Here is a 27,516-nt window from a genome sequence, read left to right as displayed (position 1 = left end):
CATTTCTGAAGCATTTCTGGCATTTCCATGGTTAAGTTTAAAATTCCAGCAATTTAAAAATAAACCTTTGCAGTTTCCTCAATCACGAATAAGGTGAAATGCATCAGATCAAAGCCTCTTTCCTTTCAGCACTTTAATTTTTATACAATATAGAGCATTTCTGCCACAATAAATGAACAAATGCTCTTGTTAAAGGTCTGGTACTGTAGGGGGTACTGCCTATGTTTGCTGAACTCTGAATGTATGCTTATTATTTTTTTTCTTCAGTTCTATGACTTTATCAATTTTTTGTTAAGTATACCCTGTATGTGAGTCACTAAGAGATTTCTGCTGATTTGAAATCAAAGTAATGCTTGGTAGAAACACACTTACTTATGGCAGGTAAAATCATTAACTTGCTAACAAAATCAAAGTGACTTTACCTGTATGTTACTGTAAAATACAGATATGTATCAGAAGTTTCTTTTTCTTTCTGCAAGAACTTGTCTTTTGAGATGTAGCCGTCTGGATTTTTTTTTTTTTTTTACTTGAAGGGAGAACTGGTATATACTTTTCTGCTCTGAATTCAAGATCTAGGGGTCAAGTGCAGATATTTTGAAACATCTAGGATGATCTTCAAACTTTAACACAGCGAGAATGTAGAATGTGTGGCGGAGTCAAAGCATGTTGAAGTTTTTTGAATAGCCTTGCTTGTAAAAACAACTAAAGATGTTTTAGACAAGCCTAATTTTCTAATTTAGGGTATTATAATTTTGTAAATACTGTTCTGTCTATTAAAAAAAACCAACCAAAATCTGCTTGAATATATAACATCTCTTTAATAGGAACTGAATACATTACAGCCTCAACCAAACTTTCGCCTTTGGCTTACTACTGAAGTTCATCCAAAGTTTACACCAATTTTACTTCAATCAAGTCTGAAAATAACTTATGAAGTAAGATCTGTTTGGAAAGTTTTTATTACAAGTTTACAATGAAATTGTATGTATAGTAAACTATATGCTTAGATAGAATGAAGTTTAGATAATGTGGACTAATTACATAACTGGTTTTCCCTTATATTTCTATTAGATATAATACAAAAAAAGGTATGAATTTACGTTTAAAGTTTTTTTTTATTATCATTTATAATGTATATGTGGAAATTTGCATAAGCTGTGCTTTAAAGGGAAGTTCTGTAAAATTCCTGTCTAGATTTTTTTTCCAGTTGAAAGTCTGAACTGAAAGTAAATTTACCTCGGGAATGTGTTTGTTCTGTTTTGTGTTCCAAATTCTTTAGTGCATTTAATCAGTGGATTTTAAAAGCAAAACCCTATACCGGTGCTCCTACTTGATAAATCTCCTCATCTGAAGATCACACAGTCATACTTTTTCTTCCTTATTATTCTTTCTGGATTCATAGCTTTATTTTCACTGAGCATTTCAACAAAAATGGCTCTCCTCCTGTATTGCCGAATGTAGAATTAAAGGCCTTTACAAAAAAATGAGAGCTTTACTTAAATGGCTCAACCTAAGGAAACATGGCACTATGCTCCTCCAACTTGTTGGAAAGTTCTCTAGTCATTAATGCACTTATACATTAATGTCCATTATGGAAATCATGGATAGGGGTGCTACTAACTCCTCCACTGATGGAGTGTTGTAGATTGTGCCTACAGCTCAGCTAAGAAGCTCTGACCATTTAGAGCCCAGTATTGCTAACTTTCAAGAAGCCAAAATTTTTACATACAATATATTGACTGCAGGTATTTTTAAACTTCTGAGGTACGTTCTTCTTTATACTGAGGTCTTCAATGGTACAGAAACTATAGACTTTGTAGGATTGTCACATTTCTTTCCATCTAGCTTCCTAAAGTTGCTGATCCCACTGCCATTGGAATAATTGGATCTCTGTAGTGATGCAGTGTTCTAAATCCTTTTGTTACCTTTTCATTTGTAGTAATTTTTTTTTTTTTTTTTTTTTTTTTTTTACCAAGAAAGAGACAATGACTTGGCTAATAGTGGTGGATATATAAAATAAAAAGTCATCATTTGGCTACAGTGTTTTGCAGTTATTTGCCACAAGTGTGCATATGCAACATATGAAACTATTGTAATCATAAAATCATAGAATGATTTAGGAAGATCATCTAGTTCCAACCTCCCTGCCATGGGCAGTGACACCTTCCACTAGACTGTGTTGCTGAAAGCCACATCCAGCCTGGCCTTGAACACTGCCAGGAATGGGATAACCAACACTTCTCTGGGCAATCTGTTCCAGTGTCTCACCATCCTCATAGTGAGGGATTTCTTCCTAATATCTAATCTAAATCTCCCCTCTTTCAGTTTAAAGCCATTTACCCTTGCCCTATCACTACATTTTTTGTAAAAAGTCCCTCTCCAGATTTCTTGTAGGCCCCTTTGCGTGTTGGGAGGCAGCTCTAAGCTCCCTCCAGAGCCTTCTTTTCTCCAGGCTTAACAACCTCAGCTCTCACTCTCTGTCTTCATATGAGAAGAATCTTACTGAAGCATTAACAAACATTCTTTTTCCAAAAAAAAAAAAAAAGGAAGAACATTCTTATATGTGATTTAAATATCTTTAAAATTTATGTTTGCATTCACACTTGCAAAAAATTTGAAAATGGCTGGGTATCTAATCAGTTGTTTTTAGTCTAGTATAGTAAGCACTATAATCTTTGATATTATATACACTTTAGCTGCACTTATTTCTACTGGTTGTGAACATTACCTAGGACTAAATCAAAGCACTGGCATTTTATTATATATACACCATAAATGTATGGTAGCTAACAGAGTGCAGTGATGGCATAAGGTCAGTTGGCTCTGATCACAGAAATGATAACTGGAAGTCGAGATTGTAAAATCGTAGGAAAGGTTCTTGTAGGGGGCCTATAGGGATGCTGGGGAGGGACTCTTCATCAGGGACTGTAGTGACAGGACAAGGGGTAACGGGTTAAAACTTACAGGGGAAGTTTAGATTGGATATAAGGAGGAAATTCCTTCCTGTTAGGGTGGTGAGGCACTGGAGTCGGTTGCCCAGGGAGGCTGTGAATGATCCATCCCTGGCGGTGCTCAAGGCCAGGTTGGATGAAGCCTTGGGTGTCATGGTTTAGTGTGAGGTGTCCCTGCCTATGGCAGGGGGGTTGGAACTAAATGATCTTGAGGTCCTTTCCAACCCTAACTATTCTATGATTCTATGATTCTGTTGTTCTTGAAAAAATTGAATTTACTTTTATGCTTGCGTATTTTGATAGAGTACTGTTCTTTCATTAAGATCTTTTAGTGTAGTTAAACCCTCATATGAGTTGGTTCTGATTAAAATTTCCTTCAGTATGTTTAAGTTATTTTCAGTATAAGATCATTCTGTAGTTAGGCTATTTATTACAGGTAGATTTTTTCTTTTTTTTTTTTTTTTGTTTGTAATTTCATGAAGTTATAAATTGTAAGTTAGAATTTGAGAAAATAGTACATAAAAGTATCAGGTTTCTGTCTAGAACAGTGTTTTTCCTTCCAATGCAGGCACCCCCAGGCCTCAAAAAGAATCTCTTGCGAACCTATGAATCTTGGACACCAGAGCAAATTAGTAAAAAGGGAAATCTGTCTCGAGCACATTCTCTCTTTTGTTTAGCATGGTTTCATGCTGTATGCCAAGAAAGAAGAAATTATATTCCTCAGGTAATTTTTTTTTTTTCTACCTTTTTAAAAATTTACTTCATTTATTAGCTTTTATATTTGCAAGTATTTTTCATCAGGTATTCTTTGGGTCATATTGAGAGATGAGACAAACTTGGCTAATTCTGGTGCCTGCTTTCGTTATTGTCTCAGAATTCACTGCAAAATAAGAACTTAGCAGCCCAAATTCCTGTCCCTCTGAAAATTGCTAATGTCTGCACTGGGTTATTTTGTGATTTGTGTACTAGCTGATACTGATGCAGGAGTGGGGTCCCATGGAAAAGATTCTGTGAATCCTGTTCACTTGGGACAGGAAAAAATACTTTGGAAACATACAGGATTCAGTGTAAGACATGAGAAAAGAGACACTTTGGTGGGAAGGAGGATATGACATTGTCTACTGTTTGTGCACGCAAACCCTGTTCACAGAGAAGGAAAAACAAAGGAATGTATGCATTTCTTGTGGGGATTATAATTAATTTCAAAGGCTGTGATGTGCTTTTCCTGGGTTTTTCCCTTAGACTTTCTTTTTTTTTTTTTTTTTTTTCAAGTTAACACTTCTCTCTGACTGCAGATGCTTGAATCAAGCAGAAAAAAAGCTCTACCACCAAACTGTTCTATGTCTTGTTTGTTTTATTTAGGCTAGGGGTGAAATTAATCTGTCATCTGAAAGATTTGATCTCTCAGAGGCAGGAACGTTTGAGAATTTTTAGCTAGTTTGACTTTGTGATTTGTAAGATTGTTTGCCTCTTGCAGTAACAGACTTTTGATTATAGTGTTCAAGAAGCAGAACAGGTAAAAAAGTACTGATCTGACATGTGAACTGTCATTTAGCTTTGTTCAAATTCATATTCATTTACCACCAGTTTCCAAATGACACAAGATAGGATTACTACTTTCTTCTTAATTCCACTGTAACTGTGTTTATCTTATGCACAGACTTAGTGATGGTTTTCTGTTTTGCTTAAGATAACTGATTTCTATCATTGCTGGACTCCAGTTAATCCCAGCTAGATGCTCTTGTACTTTATAATGAATTTCAAGCTTTAGGTCCATGTACAAATCCATCAAAACAAATACATGAACACTGTTGGGAGACTGCAGCACCTTTCCGGTTTATGACCTTCAAGGTGACTCAATTGTGATCTGTGAAGCAGCTGCAGTCTTGACTGTGTCCCTCTCACTGGATATGCAAGATGTGAGGGTATACCTTTGAGACCTGGATTTCCTAAGTTTTGTATCATATATAAATATTTATTTATCGTTATCCATTTACATTGAAACTTTTTTGTGAGACTTACATACACTTGAAACAGTACTGCTATATAAAAAAATTCTGTCGAGAAAGGAGGTATAAACTGAGAATGATTATGTATGTGGCAGTCATCATTTTCACTGTAATAGTATCAGTAATTACTTTTATCATAGTTTTTTTCAGTCAGTAGAGCAGTGACATGAATTAAGGAGTAAGAAGATGAACGTATAATTTAAACTGTTTGAAGTATCAGACCTATTTATGAAAATCCAAAGAAAACTGAAATACAAGAAAAGCCTCAAAAATAAAATCATAATTCAATGCATGATCTAGTCACAGATGGCAGCAAGTTTTAAGTGAAATAAATACTGCTAGGAAATAAAATAATCTTAAATTTACATTCTTCATACTCAGTGCTTCTAGTCTGTGTAAGTATGCAAAATTAAATGCACTAGTAAAGCCGTTTTTTTAATACTACCTCCACTGTATGTTTACAGTGATGCACTTTGCAGGACAAATGTTTCTTTTTCATTAAGTATCATACAGTACATACCACATACATAAAAAATATTTGTATTGATCATTCTGTGACTCATTAAATTCTTTGAATTACTTTTAATGGTAGGGTTGGACCAAGTTCTATGAATTTTCTTTATCTGATCTCCGTGCTGGTTTTGACATTATTGATACACTTTTTGAAGGTAAGTCACTTATGGAGAAGAGTTCACACTTCTGTTGCATAACCCTTCTGAATATGTTAGTTTTAGTTTTTAGAGTATTAAAACCTTTCAAATTAATTTAAATAAATTGGTTACATTGCTTGATTGTTTTGTTTGGTGTTTGGAGTGGGGCCATTCTGTTTAAAGGCTGCTTTGAAGGTATTTACAATATTTTATTTGAAACTTCATTGGAACGTTTTCACAAATATAAACACATGTCCAGGTAGTTAGATAGGTACTTCAGTATGGGAAGTGATCTGACCCTGAATCAAGCTGTGTTTAGGCTTATTAGAGTTTTCTGGATGTAGATCCAAACTCAGAGGCTATGTTTGTATTAGTAAACTGGTAAGGGCTGGACACAGGCCCAAAACTATTGCACAGTTAGGTTTATTTTTTCCTATATTTGGCTTATGCAGACTGGCATTGTCATAGGCACTGACAAGTCATGGTTTGCAAGATAGCAGAGCCTGGAGATTCTTTCCAATAGGCAGCAGGTAGGACGTTACCTTATTTAAGGGCAAAAGAGTGTTTAGTTGTACGGATGAAGCCGCCTTTTCCCATTAGATCTTGAGATCAAGTGGAACCCTGTCCCATTTTACGATTAGCAGAGACGTTGCGTGAAGAACTTTATCTTTCTATAATACTCAGATAAGAGTGTAGATGCTGCAAGGCTCAACATCAGTAAGCAAAGCTAGACACAAAGAGTGAATCATAATTTCATTTTTGGGAGGTTGGGTAAACCAGTAATTTCTTTGTGCCAGGGACTATTCTGCTCAGCTTCTTGAGTCCAGAGGAATAAATAGAAAGTAGAGGAGTGCCTGGAAGATAAGTCTTCTGCCTCCATTCTTTCCCAGTGACCTCCCCCATATAGTGAATAAATGAATTGAAAATGAATATTTATGAATTCTTCATGTTGAAATTTACTGATAGAGCTCACTTTGTTTTTATGTTAAGTAGCATAGTAATGTCTTAATAGCAGTTACTATGAAAAAGGTATTTTTTAAAAGTCTTTGCATTTTGTATAATTTACTTCTATGTAAACTTAGGAACTGATATTGAGACGTAATATGTGATCATTGACGTAAATGAGATTTACGGATGATTAGTACTTTTGGAACTGGACCTTAGTTATATGGACTTGAAACATACAGTGATGTCAAGAGATTGAATCACTAACTATCAAAGATTATAATCATTAATCTAATCATTAGTTGTTGCTGTGAAGATAACTTTTTTTACAAAGGAACAGTTGAAGTATTTGGAAACAATAGTTATCTCCAATAAACTTCCCCCCCCCCTTAAAATAATTGCTGCTTTGTTTTTCAAGGGACTTTCAGGAATACTTTTCTGATCAAACTTTTACCTGTACATGAAAGCTGTAGGGTCTAAGTAGGTCATCATCACATGTAGTTATTAGGGGCAACTGTGATAGATAGAAGGGAGAGAAAATAAGTTATTTTGAACTTAAGGGATACAGCTAAGCCAGAGTAATCTAATTGCAATATCAAACTATCCAGGAAACTAATAGTAACTTGATCAGTTTTACGTGCTGTATTGTGTAACTTAAAGTGATTTACCTATTCTGGACCTCTCTGTGTTTGAACGATAACATTTCCAGTAACGTTTTGGTTCAATCTATCAGTTTATTTTATGAGATCAGATGGTACTGTGATACAAAATAGTGTACAAAATTTAGAACAAATTTTATTTGTGACAAAGGAGTGCATAATTAAAATTTGAATATCATAATTTCTGAAATGTGTATAATCAGTTTACAATAGAACTGAAAGACTTAAGTAATATTTCTAATAACTCATTTTGAAACACAGTGTGTAGTTTATCAATGATGAGTATTTGCAAAGACATTGAAGTTTCTGCATCTTCTATTATTTGGTAATATAGAAGGAAAACAATTAGAAATTAATTATAGGATGTGCTTGTATTTTTTTGTTTCGATGAAGAACTGCACTAACAAAGAAGAAATGCTTGCAGTGCAATGCTGTCCACTCATACAAAATTAATATTACTTAATTTGTAGGTTCCAAAGACTTTCAATGGGAATTTGTGCATGGCTTGTTTGAAAATGCAATTTATGGAGGCCGTGTAGATAATTACTTCGATATGAGGGTTCTTCGGTCCTACTTGGAGCAGCTTTTCAATTCACATGTCATTGGCAATTTAAATGCTAGAGGCAAGAAGATTACTAGTTTCCCATATTCGATCTCTTTACCAAATTCCTGCAGTATTTTGGTAGGTATACATCTTCTGTTACCTAATATAAAAACTAAACAAAGTTATTTTCAAGAAATATTCTTGGAGGTAATTCTACAAAGAAAACCAGGGTTATAATCCAAAGAATGCTAAGGAAAATTCAAAGGATAAAAGAGGCTTATAAAAAATGGAAGCAAGGACAGGCGGCCTGGGTAGAGTACAGGGATGTTGTCCGGGAAGCTAGGGACCAGTTAGAATTAAACCTAGCCAGGGATGTTAAGGATAACAGGAAGGGATTCTACAGGTACGTAGCAAACAAAAAACAGACTAGGGACAGCACAGGCCCCCTGAGGAAGCTCTCGGGAGAGCTGGCTACACAGGATTTGGAGAAGGCTGAGGTTCTGAATGACTTCTTTGCCTCGGTCTTCACTGGCAAAGGCTCTGACTGCACCACCCAGGTCTTAGCAGGTAGACGCAGGGACTGTGAGAATGAAGACCTTGGGCCCACTGTAGGAGAGGATCTGGTTCGAGACCATCTTCAAAATCTAAACGTGCACAAGTCCATGGGACCTGATGGAATCCATCCGCGGGTCCTGAAGGAGCTGGCGAATGAAGTTGCTAAGCCACTGGCCACCATATTTGAAAAATCATGGCAGTCATGTGAAGTTCCCGACGACTGGAAAAAGGGAAATATAACCCCCATTTTCAAGAAGGGGAAATTGGATGACCCGGGGAATTACAGACCAGTCAGTCTCACCTCTGTGCCTGGCAAAATCTTGGAGCACATTCTCCTGGACGGCATGCTAAGGCACATGAAAAACGAGGTGCTTGGTGCCAGCCAGCATGGCTTCACTAAGGGGAAATCCTGCCTGACCAATTTGGTGGCCTTCTATGATGGGGCTACAGAATTGATGGATAAGGGTAAAGCAGCTGATGTTATCTACCTGGACTTGTGCAAAGCGTTTGACACTGTCCCACACCACATCCTTCTCTCTAAATTGGAGAGATATCAATTTGATGGATGGACCACTCGGTGGATAAAGAACTGGCTGGATGACTGCACGCAAAGAGTTGTGCTCAATGGCTCGATGTCCGGCTGGAGACCGGTAACGAGTGGTGTCCCTCAGGGATCGGTGTTGGGACCGGTCTTGTTTAACATCTTCATCGCTGACATGGACAGTGGGATTGAGTGCGCCCTCAGCACGTTTGCCAGTGACACCAAGCTGTGTGTTCTGGTTGATGTGCTGGAGGGAAGGGATGCCATCCAGAGGGACCCTAACATGCTTGTAAGGTGGGCTTATAAAGTTCAATCACGACGAGTGCAAGGTCCTACACCTGGGTGGGAGCAATCCCAGGCACAGCTACAGATTGGGCAAAGAAGAGATTCAGAGCGGCCCTGCAGAGAAGGACTTGGGGGTGCTGGTCGATGAGAAAATGAACATGAGCCGGCAGTGTGCGCTCGCAGCCCAGAAAGCCAACCGTATCCTGGGCTGCATCAAAAGGAGCGTGACCAGCAGGTCGAAGGAGGTGATCCTGCCCCTCTACTCTGCTCTCGTGAGACCTCACCTGGAGTATTGTGTGCAGTTCTGGTGTCCTCAACATAAAAAGGACATGGAACTGCTGGAACAAGTCCAGAGGAGGGCCACGAGGATGATCAGGGGACTGGACCACCTCCCGTATGAAGACAGGCTGAGGAAGTTGGGGCTGTTCAGCCTGGAGAAGAGAAGGCTGCGTGGAGACCTCATAGCAGCCTTCCAGTACCTGAAGGGGGCCTATAGGGATGCTTGGGAGGGACTCTTCTCAGGGACTGTAGTGACAGGACAAGGGGTAACGGGTTAAATCTTAAACAGTGGAAGTTTAGATTGGATATAAGGAGGAAATTCTTTCCTGTTAGGGTGGTGAGGCACTGGAATGGGTTGCCCAGGGAGGTTGTGAGTGCTCCATCCCTGGCAGTGTTCAAGGCCAGGTTGGACGAAGCCTTGTGTGGAGTGGTTTAGTGTGAGGTGTCCCTGCCCATGGCAGGGGGGTTGGAACTAGATGATCTTGAGGTCCTTTCCAACCCTAACTGTTCTATGATTCTATGATTCTATTTATTTATTTAAGACTTCTTTTGTGTAAAGAACTAATTCTTAAATTGTCAAAACTATTCTGTCTGTTCTGGCAGTCTCCTATTTTATAATATCTGATTGGACTATGGAGTAGAACAGCATAGCTATAAAGAACTGAGTAAAAGAAATTGGATCAATTTATGACAAAGAAGGTTATCATTGCATTTTTATGTAAATTGGTGTATTAGCATAATAGTACTTTCTGTAGACTGCTAAAGATTCTTATAACTTCTGGATGAAATAGGAAAATCTAAATGCATTTCTATTTACAAAATATATCAACATTGTGACATAATCTGCTTATATGCTGTGGAGGTTGTATAGCTTTTTTTTTTTTTTTGAGATAAATATGATTCTGATTCCCCTATAGTATTGCTTTATTGTAAACAAGAGGGAATTCAGTGCGTCTAAAGAACTGATCTCTCCCTATCTTTTCACATACTATTGCTGTTACTACTAATATTAAGATTAATTTGCATTTTAATGTAGGACACCAAACTAGACATCTGAATTGAAATTCTTTTAGCATACACTGTTAAATTCATGAGCTGAAAAAAAGGTCCCTCTGTTATGTTTATTTTTCTGTTCTAATGCAGGATTATCGTAATATTATTGAAAGTCTTCCAGAAGATGATAAGCCGGACTTTTTTGGCCTGCCTGCTAATATTGCTCATTCATCACAATGTATGATCAGTTCCCAGGTAAAGTTACATTCTTCATTGGACACTGAATCTTTTCTGCATCCAGTATAAGCTAGAGAACCCACCACATGTTCATAAATATTAATTTCCATAACTCAGAGTAAATGAAGGTATTTTTAGAATATGTCGACTTTTATCTGTAGAATACTTTAATACAATAACTGTTCTCTTTAGTTGCAAAGATATTAGTTTAGGACTTACATAAACAAAGAATTATTGAGAAAGTTTACAGTGATATAATTCAGTTCGTGCTGAAGGGTATCCACATACTTAAGTAATGTCTAATTCTATACTGTTAATGTAGCTTCTGTCAATGGGTTAGTTCTTACAGGTGCTGTTCACTGCAAAATCGGTTTTAGTTCTGGTCATTAAATTATAATACAGTAGCTTGTCAGAATATGGGTAACATCCTCTTTCTGAAAGAGGAATTAGTACATTAAACTATAAAGCTATTTAAAGACAAATCAGTAGGGTAACAGTGCGTAGGGTAATACACTGAGCTCAAGAAGCGTTATTACAAAGCCAAAAAAATGAAGATTCAATGTATCTGGTTTTGTCTTAAAATCTTTTACACAAAAATCAATTCTAAAATGCTTTTGTTTCTGTCAGATACACAGTGGACTGCTCATTATTTCTTTCAGCTATGCTTACATAATTTGTTCAGAACTGCAGTTGTTAAAAATGCTAGTGTTTCAAAATAAGTCCTTAGTTAACCTCCACAAAATCAGAATAGATTCAGAGCTCCTGTGTGAAGGGAAGTAGGTAATGAATGCATTCACATGCAGACTTAGACTCTACTGAACTGGTCTGCCATAGCATTGATTGTAATCTATAAACTATGGATTATAATCTTGAAAATATGAGGCTGTTGTAGTTACAATTCTGTGAAATGCTTCTTTGTCGTATGAGAGATTTCCTATCCTTTCAATAATAGTTTGTGGGACTTCTTTTAGTCTTAGGCAATTTAAGTAACAGAAATGGGAGATTTTTCTTAAATTGTGTTTCTACCTAACTATGAATCCTACTCCCATTCCATTTCTGACAGTTTGGCAGCTCCCTTAGATCTATAGGTGATCCTATGGTTCAGTTAAATTGAGTGATTAGTTTCTAATAGGAGTCTTTCTCATAATTCCATTACCAAGCCAAGGCAGAGAAAAGCTGAATGAATAAGGTTGTGAGAAGTAAATTGCTACAAGCTCAGTCATCATGTCACTAGCACTACAAATGTGAAATTTAATACTGCATCCACTGCTTCACTGATTGTGTGTGAAGTATGTGGTATACAATTTATATCTACTATCCCATACACTTTCATATCTACTAGCCATTATAATTTCTCAGTATGTATTTTTACTAACATCTTCTTTCTTATGCAGAGAAACAGAACTGCATTGTCTATACCACTGAACTCAGGATTAGGGGAAGTAGGTTTTTCTGAAACACACATACTTAGAAGTAACTCCTTTAAACCAACTGACAGCAATTTTGACTTCAGTCATATTTTTAGGTTCAGAGATATAAAATAATCATACAAATATACACTCATGTTAAGTAAGTTGTAATCACCAATCTTTTATCAGTTCAAAACCTTTTAAAATAAGTATTTAAACAGGTAACACTATGATCTATTCTATTAACCATGACATTAAAATAATTAAATCTATTACAAGCAATCTGGTATCATTTTATGCCATTGTTACACTACACAAGATGGAATACTTAGATAATAGAAACGTAGATTTTATAGACTTTCTATGAATATTGCTTAATTTTCATCTATAGGAATGATGGTTTGTATTGTTGGAGCAGCACATTTTGCTGTAGCAGAAATTTGCTGCAGCACAGCGCAGCATTTTGCAGTCATGCAGAGATCTCTTCTGTAACATGCTGCATTGCTAATATTTGAGTAAACTTAAAACAGCAGTAACAAGAAATGGACTTTTTTCAGTAGCCTTGCAAATATTGACTATATTCACAGCTTTTTTTATTTACAGCAGAGAACTTCAATTCTAACTTGAGCTGAATATCTCTAGCTGCATTATTTTAATATTTTTAAAAATTACATCTTATGATGTTCTGTAGTGTAATTCGGAAAGTATTGCTTCTGCATGTGTATTGGTAAGTGCCATTTTGGTTTAAAAAAATATTTAACTTAAATAGATGTGATCTTTTCATCAACATGACTTACTTTTTTATTATTTTGTGCTTAGTTATTTTATGTCGGCAGAGCTAGATTAATTTTTAGAGCCTGGATTTCTAGAGTTTACTGTGGCTCTGTTCTGCACTCAATTCTGCCCTACCTACCGTTACAAGAAGCTTTTGACACAACATCCCTTAGGTTGTGTTGGTCATGAATAATCTCACATCTCTTGCTGTGTTCTCTCTGCAGAACAGTGCAGTTAAAATAGGAAAGAACTCATCTGACAGTGCAGATGCAGGAGCCAACATAGCTGGTCCTGTCTGGTTTACACCAGGTAGATTTTCTGTACAGCTGTAACTCAGGCTTCCTCAGCCCTCATTACAGAAGGCAATTAGGTTGGTCAGGCATTGTTTGCTGCCGAGTCTGCCATTGAACTATGTCCTTAAAAGCCACATCTACACATATTTTAAATACCTTCAGGGATGGTCACTCCACCACTTCACTGGGCAGCCTCTTCCAATGCTTCACAACCCCTTTGGTAAAGAAATTATTTCTAATATCCAATCTAAACCTCCCATCGCACAACTTGAGGCCATTTCATCTTGTCTTATCTGTCATTTGTTACTTGGGAGAAGAGACTGAACCCCACCTCACTATAATCTCCTTTCAGATAGTTCTGGAGAGCAATGAAGTCTCTCTTGAGCCTCCTTTTCTCCAGGCTAAACAACTCCAGTTCCCTCAGCCATTCCTCATCAAGACTTGTTCTCCACACCCTTCACCAGCTTTGTTCCCTTCTTTTGACACATTCCAGCACCTCTATGTCCTTCTTGGAGTGAGGGGCCCAGAACTGAACACAGGATTCAGCTGTGGCCTCACCAGTGCCAAGTACAGGGGGACAATCACTGCCCTAGTCCTGCTGGGTACACTTTCCGATACCAGCCAGAATGCCAATGGCCTTCTTGGCCACCTGGACACAAGCTGGCTCACATTCATCTAGCAGTCGATCAACATCCTGAGATCCTTTTCCACTCAGCAGCTTTCCAGCCACTCTTCCCTAAGCCTGTAGCATTGCATGGGGTTGTTGTAACCCATGTGCAGGACCCATGGCCTCAACCCATCAATCCAGCCTGTCCAGATCCCTCTGTACAGCCGTCCTATCCTCCAGCAGATCAGCAGTCCCACCCAGCTCAGTGTCATCCACAAACTTACTGAGGGTGCACTCAATCTGCTTCTCCAGATCACTGATAAACAGAACTGGGCCTCATACTGAGCCCTGGGGAGCACCACTAGTGACTGACCACCAGCTAGATTTGTCTTCATGATCAGGTATGAGTATGTTCATGTTCGCTAAGTAGGCTGTTTCCTTTCCTTCCTAACCTATCTAATACTTCAGGCTTTTACAAACCATCCCTCACTTATGTTGTCTTGTGTTTTCTTTGAACATTTGCATATGTGTTGAAACCTGTCTCACCCTTAATGTTTCCTGCTAGTCTAATCTCCAGCTGGGTTTTGTCTTTTCTAATGTCATCCTGAAGTGCTTTTATGTCCTTTCCTTCTCTCTTTTATTTTGCTTCTTGTATGTTTCTTTTTTTGTCTTTCAATCTATTGAGACACTCCCTGTTTATCCAAACAGTCGTTCTGCTGAAAAGCCTGGTCTTTCTGCACAATGAGGTGATTTGTTCTGAGCTCACTCAAAAATCCTTCTTTGTTCCCTGTTTTAATGGCCTAAGGTTCTGTCCACTATACTGTCTCAAATTTTCCCTCTTCTTTATGACCACTTCTCATGGGATTCTGCTCACATTTCCCTGAATAAACCTGTATCTGCTTTCCTGAAGTCCAATATCACTACTCTGCAGTTTACCTCAGACTATCCTCAACATAAATATAAATAATAATTCCTCCCTGTATTTGCAATGTTGGCTGTTAATCAGCACTTTATATATTTCCTTCAGTAGTGTCACCATTAATTCAAGGCCAGGTTGGATAAAGCCCTGGGTGGTATGATTTAGTGTGAAATGTCCCTGCCCACGGCAGGGGGGTTGGAACTAGATAATCTTAAGGTCCTTTCCAACCCTAAGTATTCTATGATTCTGTGATTCTAATAATGCAGCTTTTTCACATACATTTTGAAATATGAAGATGCACAGCTGAAAATAATGGTATTAAAAGGGTTTCTGTGACTGAAAGGTAACTCTTAATTTGTGTTAAAATTTTCTAAGCTGGTAGGTCTCTCATGAACTTTATTCAAGCTTTTGAAATACAATTCCTGTGAAAAATTTGTTAATGTGCTTCTTTGACATAGTATTAAGCCTGTGTGGTTTATTTCTCATACTCAGTAAAAATGTACTTTTGCAAGTCACTGCTATAAATATCAATTTGGAAGTGTACAGGGCTAAAATGTATATTGTTACAGAGTATTTTAAAAGTGTGTAGAAATGGCCTATGCCTCTATTCATGCTTATTTTCATGTATCCATACTGTGGCATTTCATACTTGTGGTGAATGACAGCTGAATCATTTAGAAACTTAAGTTTTTTCTAGCAGAAACTCGACAGAAATAACACACATTACATCAGGATGACTTAAGTAAATTATAATATCTGAACAAACTCAGGTTTACAAAATCAGGCAAAAAACATTTTGCCGATGTATACACTCCACAGAAATTATACTAGCATAGAAATCATATAATCATAGACTGGTTTGGGTTGGAAGGGACCTTAAAGATCATCTAATTCTAACCCCTCTGCCATGGTCAGGGACACCTTCCACTAGGCCAGGTTGTTCAAAGCCCTGTCCAACCTGGCCTTGAGCACTGCCAGGGATTGGGCAGCCGCAGTTTCTTGGGGCAGCTTGTTCCAGTGTCTCATCATGCTCACAGGGAAAAATTTTTTGCTAATATATAATCTAAATGTACCCTCTGTCAGTTTAAAGCCATTCCCCCTTGTTCTGTCACTACATACCCTTGTAAAAAGTCACTCTGCAGATTTCTTGTAGACTCCCTTTAGCTATTGGAAGACTGCAGTAAGATCTCCCTGGAGACTTCTCTTCTCCAGGCTGAACAAGCCCAGGTCTTTCAGCTTGTCTTCATAGGGGAAGTGCTCCAGCCCTCTGATCATCTTTGTGGCCACCTCTGGACTTGCTGCAGCAGGCCCACATCCCTCTTGTGTTGTTTCCCCCAGAGCTGGACACAGTACTGCAGGTGTGGTCTCGTGAGAGCAGAGTAAAGGTGGAGAATCACCTCCTTTCATCTTCTGGTCTTCCGCTCCTTTTGATGCAGCCCAGGATATGGTTGGCTTTCTGGGCTCCAAGTGCACACTGGTGGCTCATCTTGAGCTTCTCATCAACCAGCCATGTCCAAGTCCTTCTCCTCAGGGCTGATCTCAATCCATTCTCCACCCAGACTGTAGCTGTGCTTGGGGTTGCCCTGATGCAGATGCAGTTTGTTTTGTTGAACTTCATGAGGCTGGCATTGGCCCACCTCCCAGGTGTGTCAAGGTCATCCCTATGGATAGCATCTCTTCCCTCCAGGGTATAAACCAAACCACACAGCTTGGTGTCATTGGCAAACCTGCTGAGGGCGCATTAATCCCACTGTGCATGTCACTGACAAAAGACGTTGAACAGCACCGATCTCAATACTGAAATCTCACATTGAATGCATTCTGTTTATAGATGTGATTGATTGAAGAGAAAAAAACAATTTCTTTAGTGAACACCATTAGAAGTCAAAAGGGATAGCTCATCCTACCTTAGTGTAGCTGTTAAATATGATACTCTTTTAAAATAGTTAATGTTGCTCTTCAGTCTGTGCTTGAAACTTAGTTTGTAGAAAAAAAATGTTTTTTATAGCTATTTTTTATTTTGGGATGAATACATGTTGAGTTAAAGTTAATAGTAAAACTAATAATGGAAAACAGTGTAGGGCAATCTAGTAAGGCAAACAAGGTAAGAACCAGGATCAGGAGATGTGATTTTTCCTCATTAAATCTAATTGCAATGATCTCACTGACTTCAGTAAAACAGCATTTTATCCTTGGGTTCCATTTTGGTTTTTTTATTCATTTTAGTTGCTGACCTGCTGTTATTTTCAGCAAGTCACTGTGTGGTTCTGTAGCTCTTCCCACTATTCCTTGCATATCTCTCTCATTGACTTAGATTAAAGCTGCTGTCTTCCTAAAACTGTAGTCAGATGTATGATTGTATTACAGTTCAAGTGCTGGATTTTACCTTGTTAATGACAGCAGCTGAGGCAGAATGTGCAGGGTAGGGTGTTCAAGGACAGCTGGAACTCTTAGGTTGCTGCATCATGATTATACACTACTGTTATCACCTAAGTCACCTAAACAAAAATTAGGGTGAGTGTGTCCACTCAATGTTCCAGTCATACATCTCACTGGGGCTGTGGGATATGGTTATTTTTCAAGGTGCAACTGTAATATAGTAACAGCTGTATCTTCTTCTGTGTTTGTCAACAGGCTGAATTTTCTCTTGCAAAATCTAGCTAAACAGGCCTCTGAGCACTGGTACCTAATATTATATCTACTGCTCCTCCATAATTCTAATCATGCCACATAGAGTAATATGGGTATAATTATTGAAAGCATGCAAATGAAATTATTCTTGATCTTGTTATGTTATTGCTATAGCTGTCAGGATGAACATAAATCTATTTTCTTAAAATAATTTAGCATTTATATAACCTTTGCATCAGCCGTGCATAGCATATAATTACTGACATTGATTAAATGCATCCCACATCACAAATACGTGACTAACACGCTCTCGCAGGAATTGATGTGTAAAGCCAAACTGTAGTTATTATTACCCTGCAACTGAAGGATCCAGGTTATTAACAAGAATTGTTAAAATCTGGGGAGTGTTTTGTATATACCTGGGGTGCTGCATGAAAGAAAAGTGCTGTGTCAAATAATGGGAGCGGTAGTACTGTACTCTACCAGAAAACACAGCTCTTTACCACTGTAGTCAATCATTGCAATAGTTCAAGTAGCCTTATTAATTCCTACAGAATTGGTGCTATGTATATGAGAATATATTGTTGCACTGCATAAAACTTTGTTCTGAACAGGCTCTAATTTTCCAGGTTTTTTAAATTTTGTCATGGTGTATAATTAGCTAATGGGAACCACCTCTTCTGCATCATATTCTCCAAGTAGTATGTATCCTTTGACCTCCACAAAGTAAACCCCCTAGTTACTCTTTGGGAGAAGGATAGAATATCAGCTGGGTGGGTTTGGGCTGTACATCTGCAGCATCCTGATGTTTTTTTTTCCTCCTCCGCTGAACCCCTGCTCTACAGAGGTGTCGAAGATGTATGATTGTCTCATGTATAAAGGAAGATATAGGTGGTGTCAATGTCTTTCCCTTTTTTGCTTTGTATTTTGATTAAAGCATCATCTAGCTCTGTACTGAGTCCAGTCTTCACATCCTTACCAAGTGAAAGCACAGCTTTGAAGTGCCTTCACTTTCTTACTCATCAATATGCGATATGAATGATTTGGTTATGAATGCCATTAGAGTACCTTCATCCTAACAACCTCCATGGACCCTGTTATTGCAGAGAGGCTAAGGGACACATAGACTGAAAGTGCAGGAGATTTCATTGGCAGTTCAGTCTTAAACTACTTTCACAGCCATGTGGGTAGCTGCAGGTAAACTATTAGGAACTGTATGGAGGCATGTAGTTCTGTCAGAAGGCAAATCGGGCTGAATCCATCTCCTTCTCTTGCCTCAATGAAGACATAGTTACATTGCATGGAGTTACTACTTCACCAGTATTTATCAAAGTAACTATGTTATAACTTCATATTATCGTTTGAGCATAGTTATATATATAGTATAAAACCAGAAATATTTCCTTGAATAGCTGTGTAGAGGGATATATTGTTTCTTTCAGAGAAATGAGACATAGGATTGGTTTCTGTGCTAAGACTACATTCCTTTAAAACTGGTAGATGGCAGTAGAGCATCTGCTTTGACATTGTCTGTAGGTCTGCTGAGTGGAGTTTGTTAGCTTTTTATACAAAAAAACCCATCCTTTTATCTGTTCCATAGTCTTGAAAAAATAGCCTTTATTTGACTAGTGAATCTTTTCTGGTGTATATTCTTTCAACAGTAATCATACTCAGAAATCACGGATTGAGATTTTTTTTTTTTTTAATTCAGTGACAGAATTTCACGATATACTTTTTTACTTTATTACTTTGTTCTTTTTCAAATTGTAATACTGTGTGTAAATTTTATTTCATCGTATGGTTTGTAGGATTGATTGCTTCTGAAATAAATACAAGTCTTGGATATAAGCCTGTGTTTCTTATAGATTGTATTTGTGAAATAGCAGGTTTTTCAGTAACTGTGAATTACTGAAGGCAAGACTTTTTCCTCATCTTGTGCATGAGTAAAGAACAGAAACAGATATTGTATTTCTAGAAATTACTTTTTATCTGAGTTTCAGGGAAGGAGAAATTAAAATCTTGAAATTTTCTCTGTTTTTCTGTGAGTTTAATTTTCAAGTCAAACATGACTTTCTAGTAATTCTGGATGAAGCTACATGGGACTATTACTGTCTTTATTGCTTTCTATTCTGTTCATTATCTCTCTTAATTTCTCTAAATGCGTGGGGTTTTTATTATAATGTGTTGTCAATATCATAGCAGCATATATCCACAGAAACCCACAAAGTATTCAATAGATTAAAAAGCTGAGATGCACATTAAATTTTAATAACTATGTAAATAAATATTGACATTGCGAGTTTGACTATCCCACCTTTATTAATATATGCAGTTTATTTTACTCTGTGCTAACAACACAAAAAAGAATGTATGAATTTTCCATTAAGAATGGAGAAAATACCCAGTAGCAGTTCCTTTATGCTGTTTATAATTATTAGATGCACTGTTCACAAATAAATTGTCTTTTAATTTTTTATATAAATACTGTTATGATTAGTTGACCTTACTTAAAACAGACATCTTCTACAAAGAATCATGGTTCTGAATAATCTTTTCACCCTTCTTTAAACAGACCAGTATTTGTGATTGCTTTTATATTTTGATTAGCTTTCTTTCCATCCCTCCCATGTTTTCATGAAAGTAGTGGTTTCCTGCTTTATGTTAGATTTTTTCGCTCTATTCAGAGCCACGAGGATGATCAGGGGACTGGAGCACCTCCCGTATGAAAACAGGCTGAGGAAGCTGGGGCTTTTCAGCCTGGAGAAGAGAAGGCTGCGTGGAGACCTAATAGCAGCCTTCCAGTACCTGAAGGGGGCCTATAGGGATGCTGGGGAGGGACTCTTTGTCAGGGACTGTAGTGACAGGACAAGGGGTAATGGGTTAAAACTTAAACAGGGGAAGTTTAGATTGGATATAAGGAATAAATTCTTTCCTGTTAGGGTGGTGAGGCACTGGAATTGGTTGCCCAGGGAAGTTGTGAGTGCTCCATCCCTGACAGTGTTCAAGGCCAGGTTGGACGAAGCCTTGTGTTGGATGGTTTAGTGAGAGGTGTCCCTGTCAATGGCAGGGGGGTTGGAACCAGATGATCTTGAGGTCCTTTCCAGCCCTAACCATTCTATGATTCTATGATTTAGGTGTATATTTGGACTGGACTAGCACAGCATATAAGAGTTTTTAGTGTATAATATATTAAAATACTATGTTGCAATAACAAAGGTGAGCATTAAAAGGTCAGTTATTTAAAAAGTACTCTTATTTTGAGTACTCTGTATTATACAACTATGATTAGATTTTCAGTTACCTTAGTATTATAAGGACGTACCTTGGTTCTTTCCACACTAGAGTCCAAAGGATAGGATTCAACAGACCTAGATGTCTGCATCCATGCTAGTCACTTCTAGTCTGTCTTTGTGTCATAGGATTGTGTTTAAGATATGATTAATCTCATCCTGTATAACTGTCTGAAACTGATTATAAATTGACGTGATGATAGCATAGTACAGTGAGAGGAGCGGAATTCTTCTTGAGTTTTGAAGTTATGTCTCCAGTAAATTAAAATCCTCATTCTAATCTCTACAATGTAGACCCATCTATCTATCCTTACCTATGTAAGGGACTTAGTTTTACTATGTACTCAATAGGAGGGTCTCCTAAATTAAAAATTGGCCCACTTAAGATCTGTCAATTGATTATGTTATGCTACCATCATACCTGTTAAACTTGAGAGAAGAAATGGAATGCACTGGAAAGAGCTAAAGGATTTCCATGAACATTTGGTAAAGATCATAGTATGTTACAGTACTCTAGAACACTGTATGTTAAAGCTTGATTTCTTTTGATTCTATACTCTTAAGTGCTTAACTTTTGATAATAACATCACAATATTTTTGATCTATTTTGGTAAAATATACAAAGCAGAAACAGATACAGGTGCACTGAAGAAGATTGAAACTATGGATAGATAGTGTATTTCTGATTTAAATTATATTGTCAAAGTCTATAATTAGATAATTAGAAATAGACAACTAACACTATACAGTAGAATTAGAAAATAATTATTTGATCTTGCAGTCACTATTTCTCAAATTCATTTCAGCTATATGAAGATAAGTGTTTATACCCATAAAGACACTTAAAAAAGGAAACAATACTTAATATCTTCAATCTGCCATATTCAAAAAGCAATCATATAACCTTTTTTTGGCTTTATAGTATAAATATGCAAGTTTATGTGAAGTACTGCATACTGAATTACCAGTTAAAGTATATTTTATATAAATGTTTTATTTCTTTGCAAATGATAGTAGCCAACTATTCAAAAACAAATTATAAGAGTCAGAACTATAGCTAAAAGAATTATATCTGGAAGGCACAAATGTGTGTTTATTGTCTGTATTGCTTGTCAGAATATTTGCATGTTTGCAGAGTAAAAAGGAGGAAGAATAGCAGGAATGATAAAGATACTATAATCAAAACACTAGAGAAAATAATTTTTTGCTAAATTAAACAAGAGTCTTTTCTGCTATACACAAGAGCTGGAACACACAAAGAATTATTAAAGTTGAGTTACAAGAATAAGAGAATAAAATGGTATTTTCCATAACAGAAGCTATACTGAGCGGTGGCTTCTATTTTCTTTTCCTCCCTTTAGCTACCAGAATATTTGTAGAATACCCTGTAGGCTTTTGCATCTGTTGCTCTTTTCAAACCCCACTGAGATTTGGGTTTCCTCACTCCATCCTAACTTAACTGAGCAATGTCTTTATACCCCTGCTGGGTAGTCCATCCTTGCTCCCATCTTCTGTGGATTAGCTTTGTACACTTAAGATCACTAGTTCCTCCTCATCCATCTTGATCTTTTGCCACCCTTTTCTTTTGTTTTCTTCCTGCACATCAGAAAGGACTGTTCTTGTGCTTTGAGAAATTTGTTCTTGAAGACTGACAACTGTCCTGGCTCTCTCTGCCCTCCAGTGCAGTTGCCCATTATGTCCTGCCAAGAAGATCTCTGACTAAGCTAAAATCTATTCTCCTGAGTACCAGGGTGGTGATTCTACTACTTGCCTTACTCTCTTCTCTCAGAATTCTAAACTCCACAGTCTCTTGGTTGATGTAGCCAAGGTTGTCCTCAACCTTCACTTCTTCTTCATTGTTTATTAACAACAGATTCAGTATAGCATCTCTCCTGGTTGACTAATTGCTTGCCTTTACAAAGAAATTGTCTTCAAGAAATTCTAGAAATCTGCATTGCTTGTACCCTCTCGTATTTCCCTCACAGCAGATTCTGTGTTGGGTGAAGTATTACATGAGTATGAAGGCCTGTGATTGTTAGGCTCCTTCAAGCTGTCAAAAGAAGATTTCATCTACTTTATTGATCAGGAGTCTGTAGTACACACTTATTAGAGCACCACCAGTGTTCCAGTCTCTGTCTGCAGGCTCTCAGCTGGCTTGTAACCTGTTCCTGGGCAAAGCTCCATTCACTCCAGCAGTTCCTTTGTCTTGACTGCAACTTCTCCTTGACTTCCTTTCTGGCAGTTTACTTTAGACTAGACAAGGATACAGGCCTGAGGAATTGTGGCTGGAAAACCTGCCTGGGTGTATTGGTTGACAGCTGGATGAATGTGAGCCAGATTGTGCCCTGGTGGCCCAAGAAGGCCAATGGCATTCTGGCTTGTATCAGAACGTGTACCCAGCAGGACTAGGGCAGTGATTATCCCCTTGTACTTGGCACTGGTGAAGCCGCAGTTCAAATCCTGTGTTCAGTTCTGGGCCCCTCATTCCAAGAAGGACATAGAGGTGCTGGAATGTGTCAAAAGAAGGGAACAAAGCTGGTGAAGGGTGTGGAGAACAAGTCTGATGAGGAATGGCTGAGGGAACTGGAGTTGTTTTGCCTGGAGAAAAGGGGACATATTGGAGATCTTACCACTCTCCACAACTACCTGAAAGGAGGTTATAGTGAGGTGGGGTTCAGTCTCTTCTCCCAGGTAACTAAGTAGCAATAGGATAAGAGAAAACAGCTGCAGGATGTGGCAGGAGAGGTTTAGATAGGATATTAGGAAAATATTTGTCACCAAAAGGGTTGTGAAGCATTGGAAGAGGCTGCCTGGGGAAGTGGTTGAGTTACCACCCTGGATGGATTTACAAGACATATAGATGTGGCTCTTAGGGATATAATTTAGTGGTGGACTTGGCAGTGTTAGGTTAAGGGTTGGATTTTATGACTTTAAAGGCCTTTTCCAATCTAAACGATTCTATGATTCTGTGTTATGGATAGAGATTTTATATATTTTTGTTATATATATTTATAGATCATGGAATGGTTAGGGTTGGAAAAGACCATAAGATCATTGAGTTATATTTTAGTTTATGTTTTTAAGACACTTAATATGAATATGAAATATAAAATAAATTATAGTAAATGGTATAGATGTTCAGATTTTTCAGTTCACTATCATTTTGTAGTGCTTCGTAGTGCCTGTCAAAGCTGAGTAAGAATCACAGAATCACAGAATCCCAAGGGTTGGAAGGGACCTAAAAAGATCATCTAGTCCAACCCCCCTGCAAGAGCAGGGTAACCTACAGTACATCACACAGGAACTTGTCCAGGCGGGCCTTGAATATCTCCAGTGTAGAAGACTCCACAACCCCCCTGGGCAACCTGTTCCAGTGCTCTGTCACTCTTACAGTAAAGAAGTTCTTCCTGATGTTAACGTGGAACTTCCTATGTTCCAGTTTACACCCATTGCCCCTTGTCCTATCACTGGATATCACTGAAAAAAGCCTAGCTCCATCATCCTGACACCTACCCTTTACATATTTGTAAACATTGATGAGGTCACCCCTCAGTCTCCTCTTTTGCAAGCTAAAGAGACCCAGCTCCCTCAGCCTCTCCTCATAAGGGAGATGTTCCACTCCCTTAATCATCTTTGTGGCTCTGCGCTGGACTCCTTCAAGCAATTCCCTGTCCTTCTTGAACAGAGGGGCCCAGAACTGGACGCAATATTCCAGATGCGGCCTCACCAAGGCTGAGTAGAAGGTGCTGTTTCCTTGAGCGAAAGAAAATGAAAAGCAAAAGAAAGCAATACATCACTGCACATCTTTCAAGAACAGAAAATAAATCAAAACCTAGGAGAAACAACTTGACTTCCTGCCTCATTTTGTCTAAAAATTAAATAGACCAGTCCATCTGAATGATTTTGTATTGTATTGAATGTTTTGTTTGTATTATCTATTTTAATTCTTTAAAGTCAAGACAGTAGAATTTGTAAGTTACTCTGTAGCATGTCTTGAAAATAATGCACTGTGAAAAATAACTGATATAGCTAAAACAGCTAAGAATTATGTGGTTATAAGTGCAGCTTAAGGGACAGACTGCAATATCACGGAAGAATTTTAATTTCAGTATTCTTTCTTTCTAAATATATACTTGTGTTTGATGAGTTTGTGTTATCAGGGTTGCTAAAAGTAAAAGGCAGCTGGACCTAAGGAGCTGGAAGCACCCCTTCTTTCTGAAAATGTTGCAGTTATTCTTTCAATTGCTTGCCTTCTCTCTTTAATAAATATGCATTTAAATAATTTGAGGTAGCATGAATATCTGAGTAAGAGATCTGTGGGAGATCAGAATGAATTGATTGTAATCGTCTTGGAGTTTTGATGCCTGATAGGTATTACATGCATTTAGTAACATTTTCTGGGGGTTTTGTTTCTCTTTTTTACTTACCAATGGAGCCTAGTTAAAGGCACAGCTTAAGTTTTGTTTATAGATTTTGTGAAAAAGAGGTTTTTTAATTATTTATACACCTCATTAATTTTTAAATTGTTGCTGGACAAAGGCAATTACTGTGATAAGAAAAATTGGGGCTCAATATGAATGTGGCCCAAGTATGTTCTATATTTAGATATTTAATATTTTTTATGTTCTGAATAGATCATGATTAGTAATTACGTATGCAAAAAAATATAGTCCATAGATAAATCAGAGGGTGTTTGCTATCTTATTGCATTTTTGTACTAAAAGAAGTTTGTTTATCCTCCTTCAAGATTGCATTTGTATTCTCATCACTCAGGTCATTTCACAGCTTCGGATCCTGAGTAGGTCAGTAACTGCTGGCTGCAAATTTGACAGAGAAATATGGTCTACTGAACTTTCTCCTGTTCTCAATCTATGGAAGAAACTTAATCAGGTAGGAAAGTAGCTAATTTGAAAAGACAACTTTTTCTTTTTTTTTTCCTGGTAACTACGTTAGAAGTAAGGTCTAAGGAATTATCTTGGATATTGAAACATAAGAAGCAAAAAAAGCAAGGTAAATGTATTTGAGGTGGGAAGTACAATGTAGGTGCACATTGCCATTTCATGTCCGATTTTTCATATGCCAGTGTCCTCAAGTCAGGGGGGTGAAGGCGATAAGATTTGCATGAAGAACAGTTTGGGAACAAGCTCTGAAGCCTTGGTGCTTTGACAAGCCCTAGGGCGATGAGTTGGGGCATGTAAGGCCAGAGGATGTGGGGGTTGTGAGAGGGTCTGCAACATTGTGATTGGACTATTTACCTGGAGAGTTTTACAGGGGCTAATGAGATTGAACGTTGTATGTATGTGCAGGTTGGGAAAGTACCGAACAAGGGGATAAAAAGGGCTTGGTGGTAATAAACGAGGTTTTGAGTCTCTGCATCAGCTTGAGTCCGTGTCATGAAATGCCACACTTCTCCACAGGGCTGATCTCAATCCCTTCATCCCCCAGTCTTTACTGATACTGGGGATTGCTCTGACCAAGGTGCAGGACCTTGTGTTTGGCCTTGTTGAACTTCATGATGTTCTTCTTTATTATTACCATTTATCTGTTGGTTACAGACAGTTGTAAAGTAGGTATCAGATGGGACAGATTCTGACAATACCTTCCATTATATGTACAAGAAGCAAATACAAGTCTTCTACCCTTCAAATTTACTTATCACTAAGAGTAGTTGGAAATAATGGTCTAGCACCTGTTTCAAACTACTGAAATTCAAGAAGTGTCCAGTATATGTCTGAATAGAATCTAGCTAATCTGTTTATAAATTCAGAGCTGGTTTTAAAATCAGCTACTTTTTATACCAGAGGCAAAAAAATGCTTAAAAGCTTGTTAATATGTAGGCAGAGATTAAGTATGGTTTAGAACTTTTATACCAGTGTTGAGTATGTATATCAAGGATTAATTCAAAAAGGATTATCTTGCAAATACCTTGAAAATACTTATTATATATGTAAATATAGAATGATTTCGAAGCATAGCAAAATTTACCACTTGACATAGGTTTGTCCTGTAAAATTTATACTTGAATAATTGATCATAATCTTTAATTGTGGATATAATTTTATCTGTACACTCTCAATACTGTTTGCTGATCACTTTGGTATTCTGTAGCCTAGTGTCAAAATTAGATAAAATAATGGACAACATTTGACTGGGTATTTCTCTGGACTCAGACAGAGATGTAGAAGGAGGATGCAGCTCATACAGAGCTCAAGCTGCAGGGGACGGCTGGTGCCTCTTCCTGAGGCTGGGGCAGTAGGAAACAGTCTTCAACCTGCAGGAGATGTATGCTTGTTGAGGATCTGTGTCATCAAATTAAGGAGCTGTTGGAGGAGTTCAGTGGACTTTGCAGCATCACAAATAGATTAGCTGAATCTTTTCTGAAACACTGCAGTTTGAAGAGCCAAGCCCTCAACTTTGATGTAGGTTGTGCCAGCAGAGTCTGTGTCTGTTGGGATAGGAAGTAAAAACTTACAGGATGGCGAAGACTGGAAGCTTGTGACTTCTGGCACCAGGAGGAAGGCTTCTGCTCCATCTCAAGATTTGCACTTACAGAACAGATTTAGTGCTCTCATAGCTGACAGGAGGCTGGGAGCTCTGTTCAGTGTTCTCAAGCCTGCTAAATCAGATCCAAACAGAAGCACCAGGAGGAAGCAGTAAGGTATATTAGTGGGCAAGTCCTTGCTGTGCAGAGAAGGATGCTCCCATTTTCTGACCTGATCTGTCATCTAGGAAGGTTTGCTGCTTGCCAGGGGTTTAGATCTGGTACATTGTGGAAAGACTGCCAAAGCTTGTCTGGCCCTTGGACTATTAGTCCTTGATGCTTACTCACATAGCTTCAGTCATACTGCCAGGCATATTGTGGAGCATACGAAACATGACTTCGTGGGTCTGGAGGTAGTGGTTAAGGGCACAGGGGACTAGATATTTTTTCTTGATCATTACAGT

The 27,516-nt window shown here is 37.9% G+C and overlaps 1 protein-coding gene across 1 annotated transcript in view; it reads left to right on the top strand.

Moving 5' to 3' along the window:
- DYNC2H1 (dynein cytoplasmic 2 heavy chain 1) overlaps window positions 1-27,516 on the top strand; it is a 169,158-nt gene that overhangs the window by 100,499 nt on the left and 41,143 nt on the right. Inside the window, exons 78-83 of the mRNA XM_065678686.1 lie at window positions 825-935; window positions 3,520-3,675; window positions 5,553-5,628; window positions 7,685-7,896; window positions 10,562-10,666; window positions 25,345-25,461. Coding sequence (XP_065534758.1) covers window positions 825-935; window positions 3,520-3,675; window positions 5,553-5,628; window positions 7,685-7,896; window positions 10,562-10,666; window positions 25,345-25,461 — 777 coding nt within the window. The remainder of the gene's footprint in view (window positions 1-824; window positions 936-3,519; window positions 3,676-5,552; window positions 5,629-7,684; window positions 7,897-10,561; window positions 10,667-25,344; window positions 25,462-27,516) is intronic.

This window comes from Lathamus discolor, chromosome 4 (genome assembly GCF_037157495.1).
Source record: "Lathamus discolor isolate bLatDis1 chromosome 4, bLatDis1.hap1, whole genome shotgun sequence".
Classification (NCBI taxonomy): domain Eukaryota; kingdom Metazoa; phylum Chordata; class Aves; order Psittaciformes; family Psittacidae; genus Lathamus; species Lathamus discolor.
The sequence above is the reverse complement of the archived record's forward strand: the minus strand, read 5'-3'. Positions and strand labels throughout refer to the sequence as shown.